Genomic DNA, 16,781 nt, shown 5'->3' with positions numbered 1-16,781 from the left:
GATGCCCTATGTTTCCAATGACATTAAATACAACTAATCAATTATGCCCTATGTTTCCAATCACTCATCAATAAATTGCTTTAGGTGTGGTCATATAAGTGTGGAGTAACTTTGTTGCTCTAATACCACTTACAAATGTGAAGAGTGTAATTCATTAATGCTCAAATACCACTCGTTAAAGTGTGGAAAATATAACTCATAGTGCTCTAATACCATGAACTTGAGGATTTGAAATTAATTGATGCAGGAGGTTGATGAAAATGGGGTGGTAGTCTGGAATTAGACTACTGGTTAACTTTGTAACTAATCATCTGCACGTTGACGAATCTTGTATGTGGAATTTCCCCCTGAGGGTCCCGCTTATCTGACCAATCACTGTCGGTCCTTCTCTGACTTACCCTTTTGTCGAGCGCTTCAATCCATGCCATTGATCTCACTTCTCTAGGTCCAACGGATATCGCACTGTCCACTCACCAACTTACTTAGACAATCTCCACTGTTGATGTGACCCGTCCAATCGAACAGTTGCCGCGCAATCTCGCGCGGATTATTGCACGAATGATATCAGGTTGAGAGCATGTGAGAAAAGTGGTTTTCTCTTGCTACGTGTCAACCGCTAAGGTTGATCGCATGAATTTTCCAAATACCATTTATGACCTTTTGGGCACGCGAGATACCGCTTCCCACTTATCAAATACAACCCACGTGCTTAATTCATACTTTAAGAAAGATGCTTAAGAAAAGGTTTAGCATTTAAGCTCAATATTAACCCTTAACACTAATCGATTGTGATTTATAAATAAAGTGTTTAAACAGAGAAAAGTACCCTATTAGGGTCCAGAACATTGATACATAGCTACGAATGAATTTCTGCACCAGAATAGTGCATCATACCACACTTCAATCAATTATCCAACAAAATGGAAATTAGAGAGTCTTGGCCCTCATGGCTCGATTACAACAGTTTATCTGACCTCTTTTTCAATCTCAAACCCTATCTCTGTCACACCTCTCACTTACTCACTTTATTCTCAATCATCTAATCTCTCTGTCATTACATTATTTCCTCTTTTATGAATCAAATCCTATCCTAACTGCATTGACAACTCAATCTCTATTTTTATCAACTCAACCATTAAATCCTTATTCTCAAGCTCTGATACACATCTATACTAACAACTTATCTCTTAGTCTAAAAATAATACAATATTATAATTATTACAATAATGAAGTAAAGATATTTTTCGAGAGATCCAACCCTCTCTACTAAGAATTGATTTTGACCACTCAGGTCAATGAAATTCATCTCTTGTTAGCCACAAAATGTGAACATACAATCACATTGTTGGCTAAGTCTGGATGCTCCTGCATCAGACTCCCGGGGAAGAAAAGAATTCTTCATCAGTCTCTCAGGATTTACTCCATACTTCTGTAATTTTGTTGTTGTTATCCAACTAGCATCCTCCACTGGCTACCCCTTCCATTTGACTATATACTGAAAATAAACATGTTCTCTGGTTCTTTTGGATGCTCTTTTCTCCAAAAATGCTTCTACCTCTTTCTTGATTGTCTTTGGCATTTGTTCTTCCCAATTTAAAGTTTGAACTTCATCTCCTACAAGTTCCTTCTATAGCTCTGACTCTGTCTCCTTGTATGGATACAAATCTACAACATTGAAGAAAGGTGATATTCCAATCCCTTCTCGCAATTCAATTTCATAAGCATTAGTTAAAAACTTCCTCACAATTCTGCATGGTCCTATCTTTTTCATCTTTAATTTATTGTAAGTCCCAACAGGAAATCTTTCTTAAGTATACTATCACTAGATCTCCCACTTGGAATTATTTTTCTCTCCTTTTCATATCAGCTCTCTATTTGTATTTGCCACTGCTTTTCCTACAATCTTTCTTTGACATCTTCTTGTAGTCTCTGCATTTGCTCTGCAAACTTTTCAACTTTTGCACTTCTTGTTTCCTATTTACCCAAATTTCTGAGTTCATACACACCTCTTGGATTCATTCCAAAAACAATCTGAAATGGACTCATCCCAGTACTTCGGTTTGGAATGTCATTATAAGCAAACTCAGCTTGAGCAAGTTCTAAATCCCACTACTTAGAATTGTCATACACTAAACTTCTCAATATGTTTCCCAAGCTTCTGTTTACCACTTCGGTATGTCCATCTGCTTGAGGGTGATATTCTGAACTGAAACTAAGGTTGGCACCTAGTTTCTTCCAAAGAGTTCTCCATAAATGCCCAACAAACTTTGTATCCCTATCAGACACAATACTTACAAGCAATCCATGTAACCTTACAACCTTTGAAAAAAATAGATTAGCAATATGTGTTGCATCACTAGTCTTTTTACATGCAATAAAATGTGCCATTTTGGAAAATCTATCTACCACAACATAAATGGGATCATTCCCTCTTTGAGTTCTAGGTAACCCCAAAACAAACCATACTAATTGCATCCCATGGTTGGTCTGGTATTGGACATGGCTGGCACAATCATGTATTTTGGCTTCTCCCTTTAGCATGCTGACAGATTCTGCACTTCTCAACAAATTTATTAACATCAGTTTGCATCTTTGGCCAATAGTAAAAAGCATTTACCTGAGCAAAGGTTTTGTCTTGTCCAAAGTGATCAGATAATCCTCCACTATGTTTCTCCTTGATTACCTTTGGAAATGCACAATTTGTTACCTTTAAACAGTAAACCTCCTTGGATAATATAACCTAACCACTGACTTCTGTTATGAACTATTGGATTTTGTACAACTGCATAAATATCTTTGAATTTTGCATCATCTTTATACATATCAACCATTTCTTCAAATCCTACAACACCAACTCTTAATTCTTGTACAATAAAATTTATTGTGCTCAAAGCATCAGCAACTTTGTTCAACTTACCACTTGTGTGTTTTATCACAAAAGTAAAACTCTGTAAAAAATCTACCCACTTGGCATGTTTCTGGTTCAATTTTCGCTGGTTGTTTATGAACTATAATGCATGATTATCAGAATATAATACAAACTCCTTTGGTAGCAAATAATGTCTCCATTTTTTTAAAGCTTGCACAATAGCATAAAATTCTTTATCATAAGAAGAATACTTCTTCTTAGCTTCATTTAGTTTCTCACTAAAGTAGGCTATTGGTCTCCGTTCTTAACTCAAAATTGCTCCAATTGCAACTCCATTAGCATCAGTTTCAACTTGGAAAACTTTCCCAAAATCAGGTAAAGCTAAAACTAGTTTCTCTGTAATTTTCTTCTTCGGCAACTTAAAATTTCGGTCTACTGCTTCTATCCACTTGAATGGTTGATTAGTCTCTTTGATTGTTTCAATAATTGGTGTACAAACCTGACTAAAACTTTTGATAAATTTTGCAATACCATGAAAGCTTCTTACCTCAAATATATTTCTTGGAGTGGGCCAGTTCCAAATTCCTTGGACTTTCTCTGGATCCATTTTCAAACCTCTTTAGAAACTACAAATCCCAAATAGATTAATTCTTCTTCCATGAAACTACATTTCTTCATATTTATCAGTAGTTTCTATTTCTGCAGAGTTCTTAAAACCAACTTAAGATGCTCCAGATGTTCTTCTTTGCTTCTACTGAAAACTAGAATATCATCAAGATAAACAATGACAAACTTGCATGCATATTCCTTCAAGACTTCATTCATTAATCTCATGAATGTGCTAGGTGCATTAGTGAGTCCAAAATCCATCACTAACCATTCATACAACCCACTATTTGTTTTAAATGCAGTCTTCCATTCATCTCCCTCTCTAATCCTTATTTGATGATATCCACTCTTCAGATCTATTTTAGAAAAATACTTTGACCCACTTAAACAATCCATCAAATCATCCATGCGTGGTAAAGGAAATATATACCTGATAGTAATCTTGTTTATGGCTCTGGAATCTGTACACATACGCCATTCACCACCTTTCTTTGGACTAAGTATTGTTGGTACAGCACATGGACTAAGACTCTCTCTTATTAATCCTTTATCCATCAGTTCCTGTACTTGTCTTCCAACTTTTTCATTTTCTTGAGGAGTTAACATTTATGCTGCTTTGTTTGGCAAACTTGCTCCATTTATTAGATCAATATGATGGCTAATACTCCTGATGGGTGGTAATGCATTTGGCAACTCATCCACAATAATATCAACAAAATCATTCAACAGAGTTTTGATTTCTTCAGATAAATCATCTAAGTTTTTGGAACTTAAAATTACCTTAGGTCTCCTTATGACAACAAAATGCATCTGTTCATCCTTCTTGACTTCTTGCGGCAATTCTTTTCCACTCATCAACATAACGATGTTTCCAGGCGCTTCTTTGCCTGCTTCATCCTTCAATGGCATCAGTGTGTGTTTATTTCCATCCTTCTCCAGAGTATAAGTATTTCTTCTCCCATCATGAATAGCTTTCTGATCAAACTGTCAAGGTCTTCTCAACAACACATGGCATACATCCATTGGCATTACAACACACAATATCACATCCTTATAAGTACCAATCTGTATCTCTACCTTGCATTGTTCTGTCACAATAAGTTGATGTCATTTTTGCAGCCATGATACTTTGTAAGGAGTAGGGTGTATTTTTTTCACTAGTCCTAAATTGTCCACCCTTTCTGTAGAAACAAGGTTATTAGTGCTTCCACTATCAATTATCGCTTTACAACGTTTTCCTTTGGACTTGCATGTAGTTCTAATAAACTCTTTCTCTGAGCCAGTTCTCATGTCTCTTTCTCTGCCTTAAGCAATACCCTTTTCAACAACAAGGATTCTCCTACTTCAGGTGATTCTTCCTTGTTTGCAATTTGAGTTTTTTCTTCCCTTGCCTTAACCACATTCACATTCCGCTGATTTGTTACTTTATTATGAGGACAGTCCCATGATCCATGTCCCCATTCTCCACATGTGTAACATTGAATTTCTCTTCCTCGGCTTCTTCCTCTGGATGCAAATCTTCCTCTACTAGTTTCTCCTCTTTGTGGTGGTCTACTACTCAAACTTCCTGATTCACTCTGATGGTGTTGAAATCTTGGTCTAGTAGTTCCTCTACCTCTTGCTGAACTTTTTCCTCTATTCCTCTGATTTTGCTTTCTCGACATCTTCTCTTTTGCCTTCAAAGCTGCTTGATAGGCATCTTCAATTGTCTTCAGACTCAACAAGCTGATTTCATCTTGTATGTCATATCTCAAGCCATTGATGTACCTGGATACCTTTTCTACATCATCCTCTGCATGTCTTGCTCTAATGCTCAGTTTATAAAACTCTTATGTGTATTCTTTGATAGTTATTCCTTTTTGCCTCAAATTTTGTAACCATCTGAAAAGATTTAACTGATAATCTTTTGGAATAAATTTGGCTTTCAATCTACTTACCATTTTATCCCATTGTTTGATCTTGGACTTCCCTTTTCTTGCTCTGGATGTTTGTAATTCATCCCACCAGATAGCTGCATGACCCTTCAATCTGGTAACTGCAAATTTCACCTTCTTTTTTCATCAACCTCCTCCTCATAGTCAAAATACTTGTCCAATGAATTGATCCAGTCCATCAACTCTTCTACATTGAGATTCCCGTCATACAAAAGTATTTCCACCTTTGGTCTTCCACTTGCTTTGGCCAATATCTTGATAACTTTGGCATCTTCACTTTCATCATTTTCTTCTTCCTCAGAAGATTCTTCTGCAGCACTGACATTTCATTCATTAGGTGCTCTCCTCTGAGCAGTGTCCATTGTATCCATCCTTGTACGTAGATTTCAGATCTCATCCAACAGAACTGCATTTGTTACAGGTCTCCCCCGACCTATGCCTCCTTCTCTTCTCGGTGGCATGTTTACTGTAGCAAAACTTAATCTTTGTGCTCTGATACCAAAAATGACGTAGGAGGTTGACGAAAATGGGGTGGTAGTCTAGAATTAGACCACTGGTTAACTTTGTAACCAATCAGTTGTGCGTTGACGAATCTTGTATGTGGAATTTCCCCCTGAGGGTCCCGCTTATCTAACCAATCACTGCGGTCCTTCTCTGACTTTCCCTTTTGTCGAGCGCTTCAATTCGCGTCATTGATCTCACTTCTCTAGATCCAACAGATATCGCATCATCTTCCCACCAACTTACACGGACGATCTCCACTATCGATGTGACTCGTCTAATCGAACGGTTGTTGCACAATCTCACGCGGATTATTGCACGAATGATATCAAGTCGAGAGCGCGCGAGAAAAGTGGTTTTCTTGTGCTACGTGTCGACCGTTAAGGTTGATTGTGTGAATTTTCCAAATACCATTTACAACCTTTTGGGTGTGCGAGATATCCCTTCCTACTTATCAAATATAACCCACGTGCTTAATTCATACTTTAAGAAAGACGCTTAAGGAAAGGTTTAGCGCTTAAGCTCAATATTAATCCTTAACACTAATCCATTGTGATTTATAAATAAAGTGTTTAAACAGAGAAAAATACACAATTAGAGTCCAGAACGCCGATACACAACTACGAATGAATTTCTGCACCAGAACAGTGCGTCACACCACACTTCAATCAATTATTCAACAAAATGGAAATTACAGAGTCTTGGCCCTCTCGGCTCGATTACAACAGTTTGTCTGACCTCTGTTTCAATTTCAAACCCTATCTTTGTCACACCTCTCGCTTATTCACTTTATTCTCGATCATCTAATCTCTCTGTCATTATATTCTTTTCTCTTTTATGAATCAAATATTATCCTAACTGCATTGACAACTCAATCTCTATTTTTATCAACTCAACCATTAAATCCATATTCTCAAGCTCTGATACACATCTATACTAAGTCTTAGTCGAAAAATAATACAATATTCTAATTATTACAATAATGAAGTAAAGATAGCCCACGGGGCTTTGGATTGACGGTGAATGGGTGCGCTGTTAAGGCACTCCTTGCGATAGGTCACTGGTTCAATTCCCCGTGGGTACTTAGTTTAGTCTTAACCTAGAAAAAAAAATAATGAAGTAAAGATAATTTTCGAAAGATTCAACCCTCTCTACTAAGAATTGATTTTGACCACTTAGGTCAATGAAATTCATTTCTTGTTAGCCACAACATGTGAACATACAATCACATTGCTGGCTAAATCCAGATGCTTCTACATCATTAATAGTGAGAAAAAAGTATGCAACATTGAAAAAAATGCATAATTGAATGATGTATAATGCAATTGAAAACAATCACATAATTAAAACACCAAGAAATATGGTTGTAAACTTACCATTATAGAATACCATGTATAATATGATTAGCCAGGAAACTTTACGATAAAACCTGATTAAGGATTATGAGGCCAATCTCGCAAATAGGCTAAGAAAATGGCGATTATCAATTAAAGGATCACATAAATCCTTGATGGTTATACAGCCCAGGAGGAATATAATGGGGTTCGTTGCTCTATACGTAAAAAATGAAAAAATAAAAGTTTCATGGCTCTTCCAAGATGAAAAATTATCATTGGGTTCAATGGTGTCACATGCTTATCTACTTGTCGCTTAGTGAAGCATTATGAAGGTTTGCATCATGACAATACTTGTTAGTGTGGTGTTAGGCGTTAAACGTCAATTTAGGTGGTTGACATGTGTGCCAAAAATGGTGTTTGCAACGATATGGTTGTACACAAGGCCACCATGCTCTTTCCTTGGTATCATTACATAAATTCAAGAGAAATTTTAAAAGTTTTTCGAGCATTCCGAAATTCTAAATTATGTTAACAATTAATAAAAATAAAAATAAATAATTCATTAAAAAATAATGATCAATACCACACTATAAATTAATGTCAATTATAATAAAATAAATGTATACTTCCCTCTTAACTGGAATATACATTATCCACCATCTATATATATATATAGTTACACTAAAGCTAAGCCAAGCTCAATTACTCTTGACCTAAGTGTAGAAAATCCACTAGCCACATAAAAGTGGGATGTGATGTCATACATCCTCTATTGACCAACCAATCAAACCCAAATAGTTTATTCATCAATAAATTACTACAAACATTTTTTTGTAAATAACTTATAACATTTTTACACTAAATGAAATGTTTTTAAATATATTTTAATTATTTTAATATATTAATAATTTTAATTAAAAATCCAAATAAAACTAAATAAATAATTTTAAATCAATACTTATATCATTTTTCTTTACATTCATTACTATATTATATTTTTAATAAATAGTTATTTTTTTATTCTATATTTATTTTTTTAATTTCTTTTTTAAACTTTCCACTGATTTAAGTTCCTTATCATATTCATCCTTGTTGCAATGTACACAATTCTCTCTAAAATGAATAATGAATATTAACAGTGGCCTAAAATAGGTAACGTAAAAAGCAAAATGGATATCATTTAGAATGTCTTAAAAAATAAAATACCCTACATAAAACACATAAATATCCTAAGAGGATGGTAAAGTTCCCTCAACTTAACTATATTTCACTTTTGTAGTGGCAGCCAGTTGGATTTGATCCTGGGCCTGCCCAGGATAACTCTCACCAGTTACGGATTGTCCTAGTGTTAAAAAAAAAAAAAAAAAAGCTGAAGCATTCTCCCTTCTCCCTAATTTCATATTACAAGTTCTGTGACATTATATTCCTTAGTCATAATCCACACATTTCCCTTTATAATACACAACATAATAATATATAAAATAAAATAAAAAAGAGAATCAAACCAGTAAAATACCCTTTCATGGATTTTGATGCAGTGATTATATAAAAAGATAATCAAACCAGTAAGGTTAAACACAGCCCTTCAGCTCTGAAATGTCTTTTCTTATTACATTGATGGATATTAATACAGGAGGGAGTCCACACAGCTACTAGACACTTATTACAAGTTCACAGAAGCAACTAGATACTAATTCCAAGTTCACATCTGAATGCCTCAGAGAGACCTTACAGATGGAAACAACAGCTGTTCTGTCATGCCCGTTTTACCTCTTGCAAACAAAGCCAGATCCTTTGCCCCCATTGGAACTACAAACTGCTGAAGGCATTCCCAGTCTCTTTGAGTTCCTTCCAAGCCCAGTGTCTACAATGGAAGAGTGATGGATAGCTTTAAACTGAGCAGCTTCACAATCAGGAGTAAAGATTGAAGAAGCCATGAATTTCTTCTCTCCACCCATCAGAGGCATAGGCACACCTTTCTTCACTGGATTTACAAAACTGGGAGCATAGGACTGGCCTAGAACACCTGAAACTGAGTCTGTGAGCTTGAAAAAATCAAAATTGAGCTCAAGGTGGGCAAAGCAGTCTGCATCTGTGATTTCATACTTGTGAACTCTGGAGTCTTCCTTGGTTACAGGCACAATTCCTATGGATGAGTTGAGAAGGCCTGTGATTTCTACATTGAGATAGTTTGCATTCTCAACTCTAACAATGCTAATTTCTCTGTTAGGTGAAACCCATTTGGAGCCTTCGCCTGAGGGCAGAGAAATAGAATACCCATCAAAGTAGAGGACGAATTGGTCCACAGAAGAGTCCCACTTGCCAACCCTTTTTGATCCCACATAGAATTTGTGTGTGTCAAACAGGATTCCGAGAGCCTGGACCCATGTAAAGTCTCTAGTCCTGTTTGCAGTCCTCTTGCCAATAAAATGGGCATTTATGTGAAGGCCTTTGTCTGAAACAAGACAGAAATCAGAGTCCTTGTAGCCATGAAAGTAGAAAATCTGGCCATCGCCTCCTATGAAGCGTGGATCCTGGCACACTGATCCCACTTTGTCACATTTCGCTACATTAACACAGACAATGCAGATAAAACAACCCAAGATTAAATCCATGATTTAGCATAGAGTAGAAAGATAAAGCAGCCAAAGCAAACCTGGATTAAATCTGTAATGTAGAATAGAACAGAGCAGACAGAGCAAACCTGGATTAAATCTGTGACTTGGGATAGAATAGAAAATATATAAAATTTATGAACTGTTTTGCAGGCCATGACAGTTCAATTTTCTATTTATGCATGATTGATATTTTTATTTTTTTTAATCGTGGAAAACTAATCATAATTTAGTTATCAAACTAATAGTAAGGGCTGCTTACTTAAAGGCAGCCAGTGATTACTGCTATTGAGAAATGTAAATTGACTCGTCACTATTATAAAAAATGATGTATAACTAACTTATAAATCAATGTATGACTGAATTATGAATCCATGGGAAAAAAAAATCCTATTTGGGTCCTGCAATGTATTCCACACTATCTCATTAAACCACAACCCAATTTTGCAATCTGATGTAGACATCATATTCCACAACTTAACAGATTTTAAATCACAAGGAAGCAAACTATTCACAAGCTGAGTTCTACTGAGTGCTTCTACTTGTGAGGGTTTAGAAGAAAAAAAATCATATTGCTGAAAGATTGAGACTTACGACAGTGGGCCATTCCACAGAACTTGCATGAAAGATGACAATCTGGGCATGATTCTGGGCACTTGATGGTCCCTGCACAATGTGAAAGGTACCCATCATCACCTGGCTTATCTGCCTTGCAATGCTTGTCCTTGGGAGGCTTCGATCCCACAACCACAGCAGCTTGCAGAACCAGGGTAACTGATATGCAAACCAACAAAAGCTGATACTTATACTTCTTCATTGCCATGATTGCGACTCCAGTAGCCTACCCACTAATTCTAATGAGCTCTAGTTTGAGTATAACACAAAGCCAGGAGACAAATCACAGCAACATGATGGAAAATCCCTATGATCCTGCTGTTAGAACAGGAGACTGAACATCTGACAGATGTGTAGTGTCATGAAAATTTACCAGCATACATGTACTCTCATTCCACCAAAGAATCCATGGATTCCTTATCTCTTTCTTTGCAGTGGATTCACCATCCAAACGAGCTACCTCCACTCAAAGGGAATCTACCTTTTTATAATTTTTAGGGCCGAGGAGCATGTGAAGTGAGTTACTTCTCTCGTGACTGTCAGGCCTGGAGACTCGTGAACAAATACTAAAAGCAAAGGACTCAACATCGTGATTGTAAAGCCCGGAGATTCGTAAAAATCTTACTAAAAGACAAATGACAGAAGGTAAAATTACTGTTTCATGCATCTCCAACTCTATCGCCGACAGTGTACGATTAAAAAATTGGGGAATGCACTATTTTACTCTGTTAATCTGGACTTCTGAACATAATCAGGTCAATGTATTGGAGTTCTAGTCTGGATGCTTTAAGCTGTGATGATTAAGCAGAAATAAGTATTCCCATTTGCAGTAGTTTAATGGACTTTTGAATGGAACCAGGTCAATGTATTGAAGTTCAGTCTGGGTGCTTGAAGCTGGATGATTAAGAAGAAATAAATACTACCAGTTGCAGTAGTTTAATGATTAAGAAGATTGTTTTTTGGAAAACTCATAATTAAATGATTAAAAAGATTTTTTTTGGAAACTCATAATTAAATGATTAAGAAGATTTTTTTTGGAAAACTCATAAGTTAAATCAGTAGGACACTTATTATCAAACAGCATCCTTAAAATGTGAGTTGATTCATCAGTATTATTCAAGGAAAATCAGTTCTTAAAATTACACATAAAAAAACTACATTCCTTAAAATTACACTTAATTGGTGTGTAATTAAACTGACTTTCACTGGAGCCAAATATATATAACCTTTAACCTATTTTCATATATCCCGGAAAAAAAATCTCTTAAACAAGCAAAAATATTTTTTAAATATAATTTTATTAAATTTATAAAATTTATATTCTAAATAATTATTAAAATGTATTTTTATATTTATAATTGATAAAAATCATATCATGGAATTAGGAAAAACAAAACCTAAAACATTACCCAATTAAACTAAATTACTGCTTTCACAGTTAATCTGAACTTAACTCAGTATCTTGCTGAAAAGATGCTTACTGAAGTCAACTTAGTACTACTAGGAAGTGTGGGGCTCGTGTTGTCATTTCAGAGCTTAATTTAATTCAAATTGTAATGTAGTTTAAGACCATAAAACTGGAACTGACGTTGATGGTGGTATTTTTGAACGAACATTATGTAAAAATATTTTGGAGAATCAAAATCTATATTTTGTTTTTTTTCCTTCATTACATATCAAATCTATGTACATAAATATAAAAATTGGATGCCGTAAAACTGCTTTTGCTTGGCTAAGAGCTTGTCTTCTTCGGAGGTAAGGAAATAGGTTAACGGCCCAAGACCCAGAGGCATCTGGCAGCAGTGAAAGCCTGCTCCCTTATGGACCACCAGCGGGTTATTACAGGTGGCGTGGTTTTCCTTGATAATGGTGATGAGTCAAACCGACATTCGTGGATAGCAGCCAAAGATGGTTGTCCTCAATGTTGGTTTGACACCTGAGTTTGATAGGTTTTGCCACCTTCAAAAAAAAAAAAATATATATATATATATATATTGGATTAAAATGATTTTTTTTAAGACATGATAATGATGATACTTAAGTTTATTGGTTTAAGATTAATTTCTAATATATATTATGTTATTGGTAGTAAATAAAATTTAATTATTTATAATAATTTGTATATTTGAAAATTTGTTTGTTATTTTTTCATTTTAATATTTATATTGTGATTTGAAGTGATTTTAATATCAATTTAGATTTATTTTAATTATGGATCTACCAAATGTTAAGAGGGATTATATTTCTTTTCATTTTAAAAGAGATCTCAAGAGATTTGATCTATTTTGTCCCCTGATAGATTTAGAGTTAAGATGGATCTATGCTGATTTTATTTCCCTTTTTAAATAGACTATATTCCACACAAATACCATGGGTTTTCATAAATTTGGAGCTCAAAATCTATATAAAAATAATACAAAACATTACATCATCTCTATCATACTCAGTTGGAAAGTATTCCTATGCAATTACTAGTTGTCATAATTATTATAATTTTGTTTCCAATTAATATTATTAATTGTTATTAATTAATATCTATTAACTCATTAATATTATTTAGTGAAACATGAAATTACATTAAAATATTTAGAAAATTAAAATTATATGGTCGTAAGAGGAGATTTAATTAGATTTAGAAATTAAGATTACTTAAATATTTCTCTATTTTCATTTTAAAGTATCTTATCTTATTTTTTTTATAAATTATTATTTTATTTTTAACAACACATTTATTTTTGTAAAAGCTTTTGAATAAATCATATAAACCATCAATTATGGTTTATTATCCAATATTTTTTTTTTAATTATTATGAATCACAAAAACTTTAAATTAAACATATTTATTATCCATCCCTTATTTTTTAAATATATATATATATATATATAAACCAGATATCATATTATAAAAGTTTTATATTAGTAATTAATTTGTTTGGTTATTATATATTTTTATTTTTATCAAATATTTTAAATTTTTAAACTTTACATTTACACATTAAGTTATAAATGTGACTTATTATAATGGTATTATTCTTTATTATAAAGAATTTAAGAGAGATGTTGTTTATTCATTATTATAAAGAATATAAAAGAGATGTTGAACAAGAATATGGCATTTTTACGGCATAGAAAAAAACTACTTCCTAGAAGTGTTTTGGAAGTTGTGAATCAATTATATATTTATTTGTGGATGTAAATTCAAAAATGTAAATTTACTAAATGTGTGTGGAATTTGGGCCTTTATAAAATAGCTACTTTTTTGCCAATTAGATTTTTGACTTAGCTATTATTATTAAAAATATTTTTTTTGAAAAATGTGACTAGTTTGAAATCTTGTGATTTTTCATGAAGATTACGCTCAGCCTCAAATAGTAGTAGAGAGAGTTATTCCGTTGCTGCTAATTGAAGATTTAAACACTAAATCTATAAAGCTCCCCTCTCTTTAGTCGCTCAATCAAATGGAATAATTGTGGTTCTCCAAATTCAATGTTCAAGATCTCCCTTCTTAACCCACATCCTAGATCCCCAACTAGGAATTGAGAATACTCCTAGAGGAATCCAATCTTTGGGTTAAAATAAAAAAACAATATTACTCTACTCTAACGGAGCCTCTAAGCACAACCTAGGAGTAGTAGGTGTTGGGGGTGTTAATGCACCCCAATGGACAAGTTGAACTATCTTTTTCATGGAATTTCGAGCAAGCCACCAACAACTAAGCAGACGCTTATGCTCTATTTTAAGGGTTGCTCCAATCCATCTCATTCAATCTTTGTAATTTGAGCATAATAGGTGTTGGCATTATTGTGTGCATGGTTCCAGCTAGCTGACGTTGGCATTGGTTTCATGATGACAACTAACTTGTGTTGGCAATGGTTTCATGATGACAACTAACTTGTGTTGCCATTGATGTCAACACTATGATGGTCTAGCGGATGCATTTGATGTCATCCTTGTAGCATGGTTACATTTGGTTGAGTTGGCATTTAATGTCACCTTGGTGTTGGACTCATGATGCATTGATGTCACACTCATGATGATAAGATGATGGCAACGATGTGGTATGTGGTTGATGGTTTTTCATGTACTAGTAGTGTTCATGACCTAGTGCAGGAACTGGAGGTTGACTTGTTGCAATAGTGTATTGCCATATGATGATGACGCGGGGGTGTTACAGAGTGTTGCAAAAGAGTTGCAACTCGTATAAATGTCAAAGTTGAGAAGAGGACTTGTTAGCAGTCATGGCAACCCTTGATTCTTTTCCTTTAGTTCAACTTGGAAAGGGCACTTAGAGGACAAGTTTGATCCATTTGCAGAGGTGCCAAAGGTTGTGACAAAGGTTTGGAGGCATGAACGGGAGGTGGAGAAGGTGACCAATCAGGTGGCAAACGTTTTGAGCTAAGGGTTTGTTGTTTTTCCTTATGCTCTTCTCTGACCGCATGGAGGTAGGCTCATACATGTGGATGGAAGGATCCAACCGAAATTATTCAACCTTGTGTGTGGAGTTGCAACCGAGATCAGACAATCTTTTGCGCGCCACTGGGCTTCTTAACAAAAAAATACTTTAGATTCCTTGCACACTTTCAGAGTAATTCGACTTGGAAATACTTGGAAGGTTCTAAACTAATTTAGAAAGGTCTAAATTGTTTGAGAAAGTCCTCCAGTGGGTGTGAACACCTTTAGTGCAAAAGTAGTGATGATAGTGGTTGGAATTCGTCAACTTTGTGTGCCTTTGATCCCCGTCGAAAAGTGAATTTCACACAACACATTACAAATATGTCATTTTTGGATCTGAGTAGAGGTTGGTTAGGTAGTAGAGTGAGAGTGAACATTGGAGAAGTTGCAGAATGCTTTAGACCTACTTGTGAGCAAAGACAATGTGTGCAGGTGTTGCAAATGGTAGTGAAGTAGCAGAATGAATGGCTAAATTTGAATACTAAAGTAGAATATTAGATTTCAGATTAGTGTTGCGTTGTTGTAGCAAATATTGTTTGGAGAAGAATAGCCTTGAGGAAAAGGACAATGTTTGAACATGGTTTAAGTAGAGGATCTATTACATAATTTGGCAGTTGTTTTTTAGGTGTTTCCGATGCATATGGAAGAATGCCATATTATTTTTATGTTATTGATTTACAAAGGTTTTGATGTATTTGTTGGTTGTTTCCATTTATTTTCTTATGGAGTTATGTATGGCTGAGAGTATGGTTGTTGGTTGGTTATGGTTATGAGTGTTTTTGCTTTTGTTTTGATGAGATTATTTTGATGCTGAGACTTGGATTGTAGAGTTGAATTCTTGTTGAGCAGAGAGTCTCACGACATAGTGTGAAAATATATGAAATGAGGTCCGCATAGAATGAGAGGAGAAATGACTTCATGAGAGTGGAGCAATGATTCAATAGCATTAGCGAAAGGAACAATTTCTCCATTCAATTGGAGTTGGGCAAGGGTTGTTGATCATGGAGGCTTTCAAAGGGTGGTTGTTCGTAGATCTGTGTGAGAACATAGTCTTTCGAATTAATCATTGGGATCAAGTCTCCCAGCTAATGGAGGTTAGCCAATTGTATATGAGGTCGAGTCTCCTGGCTGATGGGAGTCAACTATCTATGTAAAAGACATTTTTGCTTGACATAATACAAATTCAAAGCAGCGCATCAACAACAAGGGTAGTTTTTTTCCCAGAAGGGTTTCCACCAGATATCTTGTGTTCTCATGTGTGATTGATGTGTCATGCATGTTTATTGTTTATGTTGTTTCTTATGGTTTTTGGTTTATGCTCATATGATGCACATATTATGATTTGTTATTAGTTGTTGGTTAACAAGTGTGTGATTCAGTTAAGTAAATAAAAGGAAAAAGTGTGAATAAGTCACACTATTGATTCGTTGTCCCTCCCCGCCCCCCCAACAAAAGCTAGTCCTCAAGGTTTCCAACAATAGGGAACTCCAAGATTATAATGTCGCACCTTCATCTTGGTTCCTCTCTAGTGGATTTTGGGCCCAACATCCCATTTAAAAGGATTTGATCCTATTCGAAAATTTGCCAAGAAATGAGTTCATAGTGGTCCATGTTTTGTAGTAGAACAACTCTAAAGTGGACCAATTAACAAACAAGGTGACATCATTAGAAACCAAAACACTCTTTGTAAACGAGAGGGTGAGTCACTTGCCAATTCCTTAATAACATGACATGTGGAGGTGAGTATTGGAGTTTACAGGCTATCCAAGGTATGTTCCTTTGAACTCATTGATCTCTGTCCCTTGGCAACTTTGTTAGTAACATTCATCTATTAAGACCCTAATATAGT

The 16,781-nt window shown here is 34.9% G+C and overlaps 1 protein-coding gene across 1 annotated transcript; it reads right to left on the bottom strand.

Moving 5' to 3' along the window:
* Positions 1–8,754: 8,754 nt before the first annotated feature.
* Positions 8,755–11,037, bottom strand: LOC149140209 (uncharacterized). Its single transcript, XM_089449752.1, has 2 exons — positions 10,460–11,037; positions 8,755–9,816 (listed from the first exon to the last, which is right to left on the bottom strand). Exons 1-2 carry the CDS (start codon positions 10,686–10,688, stop codon positions 9,017–9,019), a joined length of 1,029 nt encoding a protein of 342 aa, XP_089305878.1. The 5' UTR covers positions 10,689–11,037; the 3' UTR covers positions 8,755–9,016.
* Positions 11,038–16,781: the final 5,744 nt, after the last annotated feature.

The sequence above is a fragment of the Pinus tabuliformis genome, chromosome X (assembly GCF_031772625.1).
Source record: "Pinus tabuliformis cultivar Carrire ecotype Pingquan chromosome X, CPIR1, whole genome shotgun sequence".
NCBI lineage: Eukaryota > Viridiplantae > Streptophyta > Pinopsida > Pinales > Pinaceae > Pinus > Pinus tabuliformis.
Note: the sequence above shows the minus strand (reverse complement) of the source record. Positions and strands in the feature narration are given on the sequence as shown.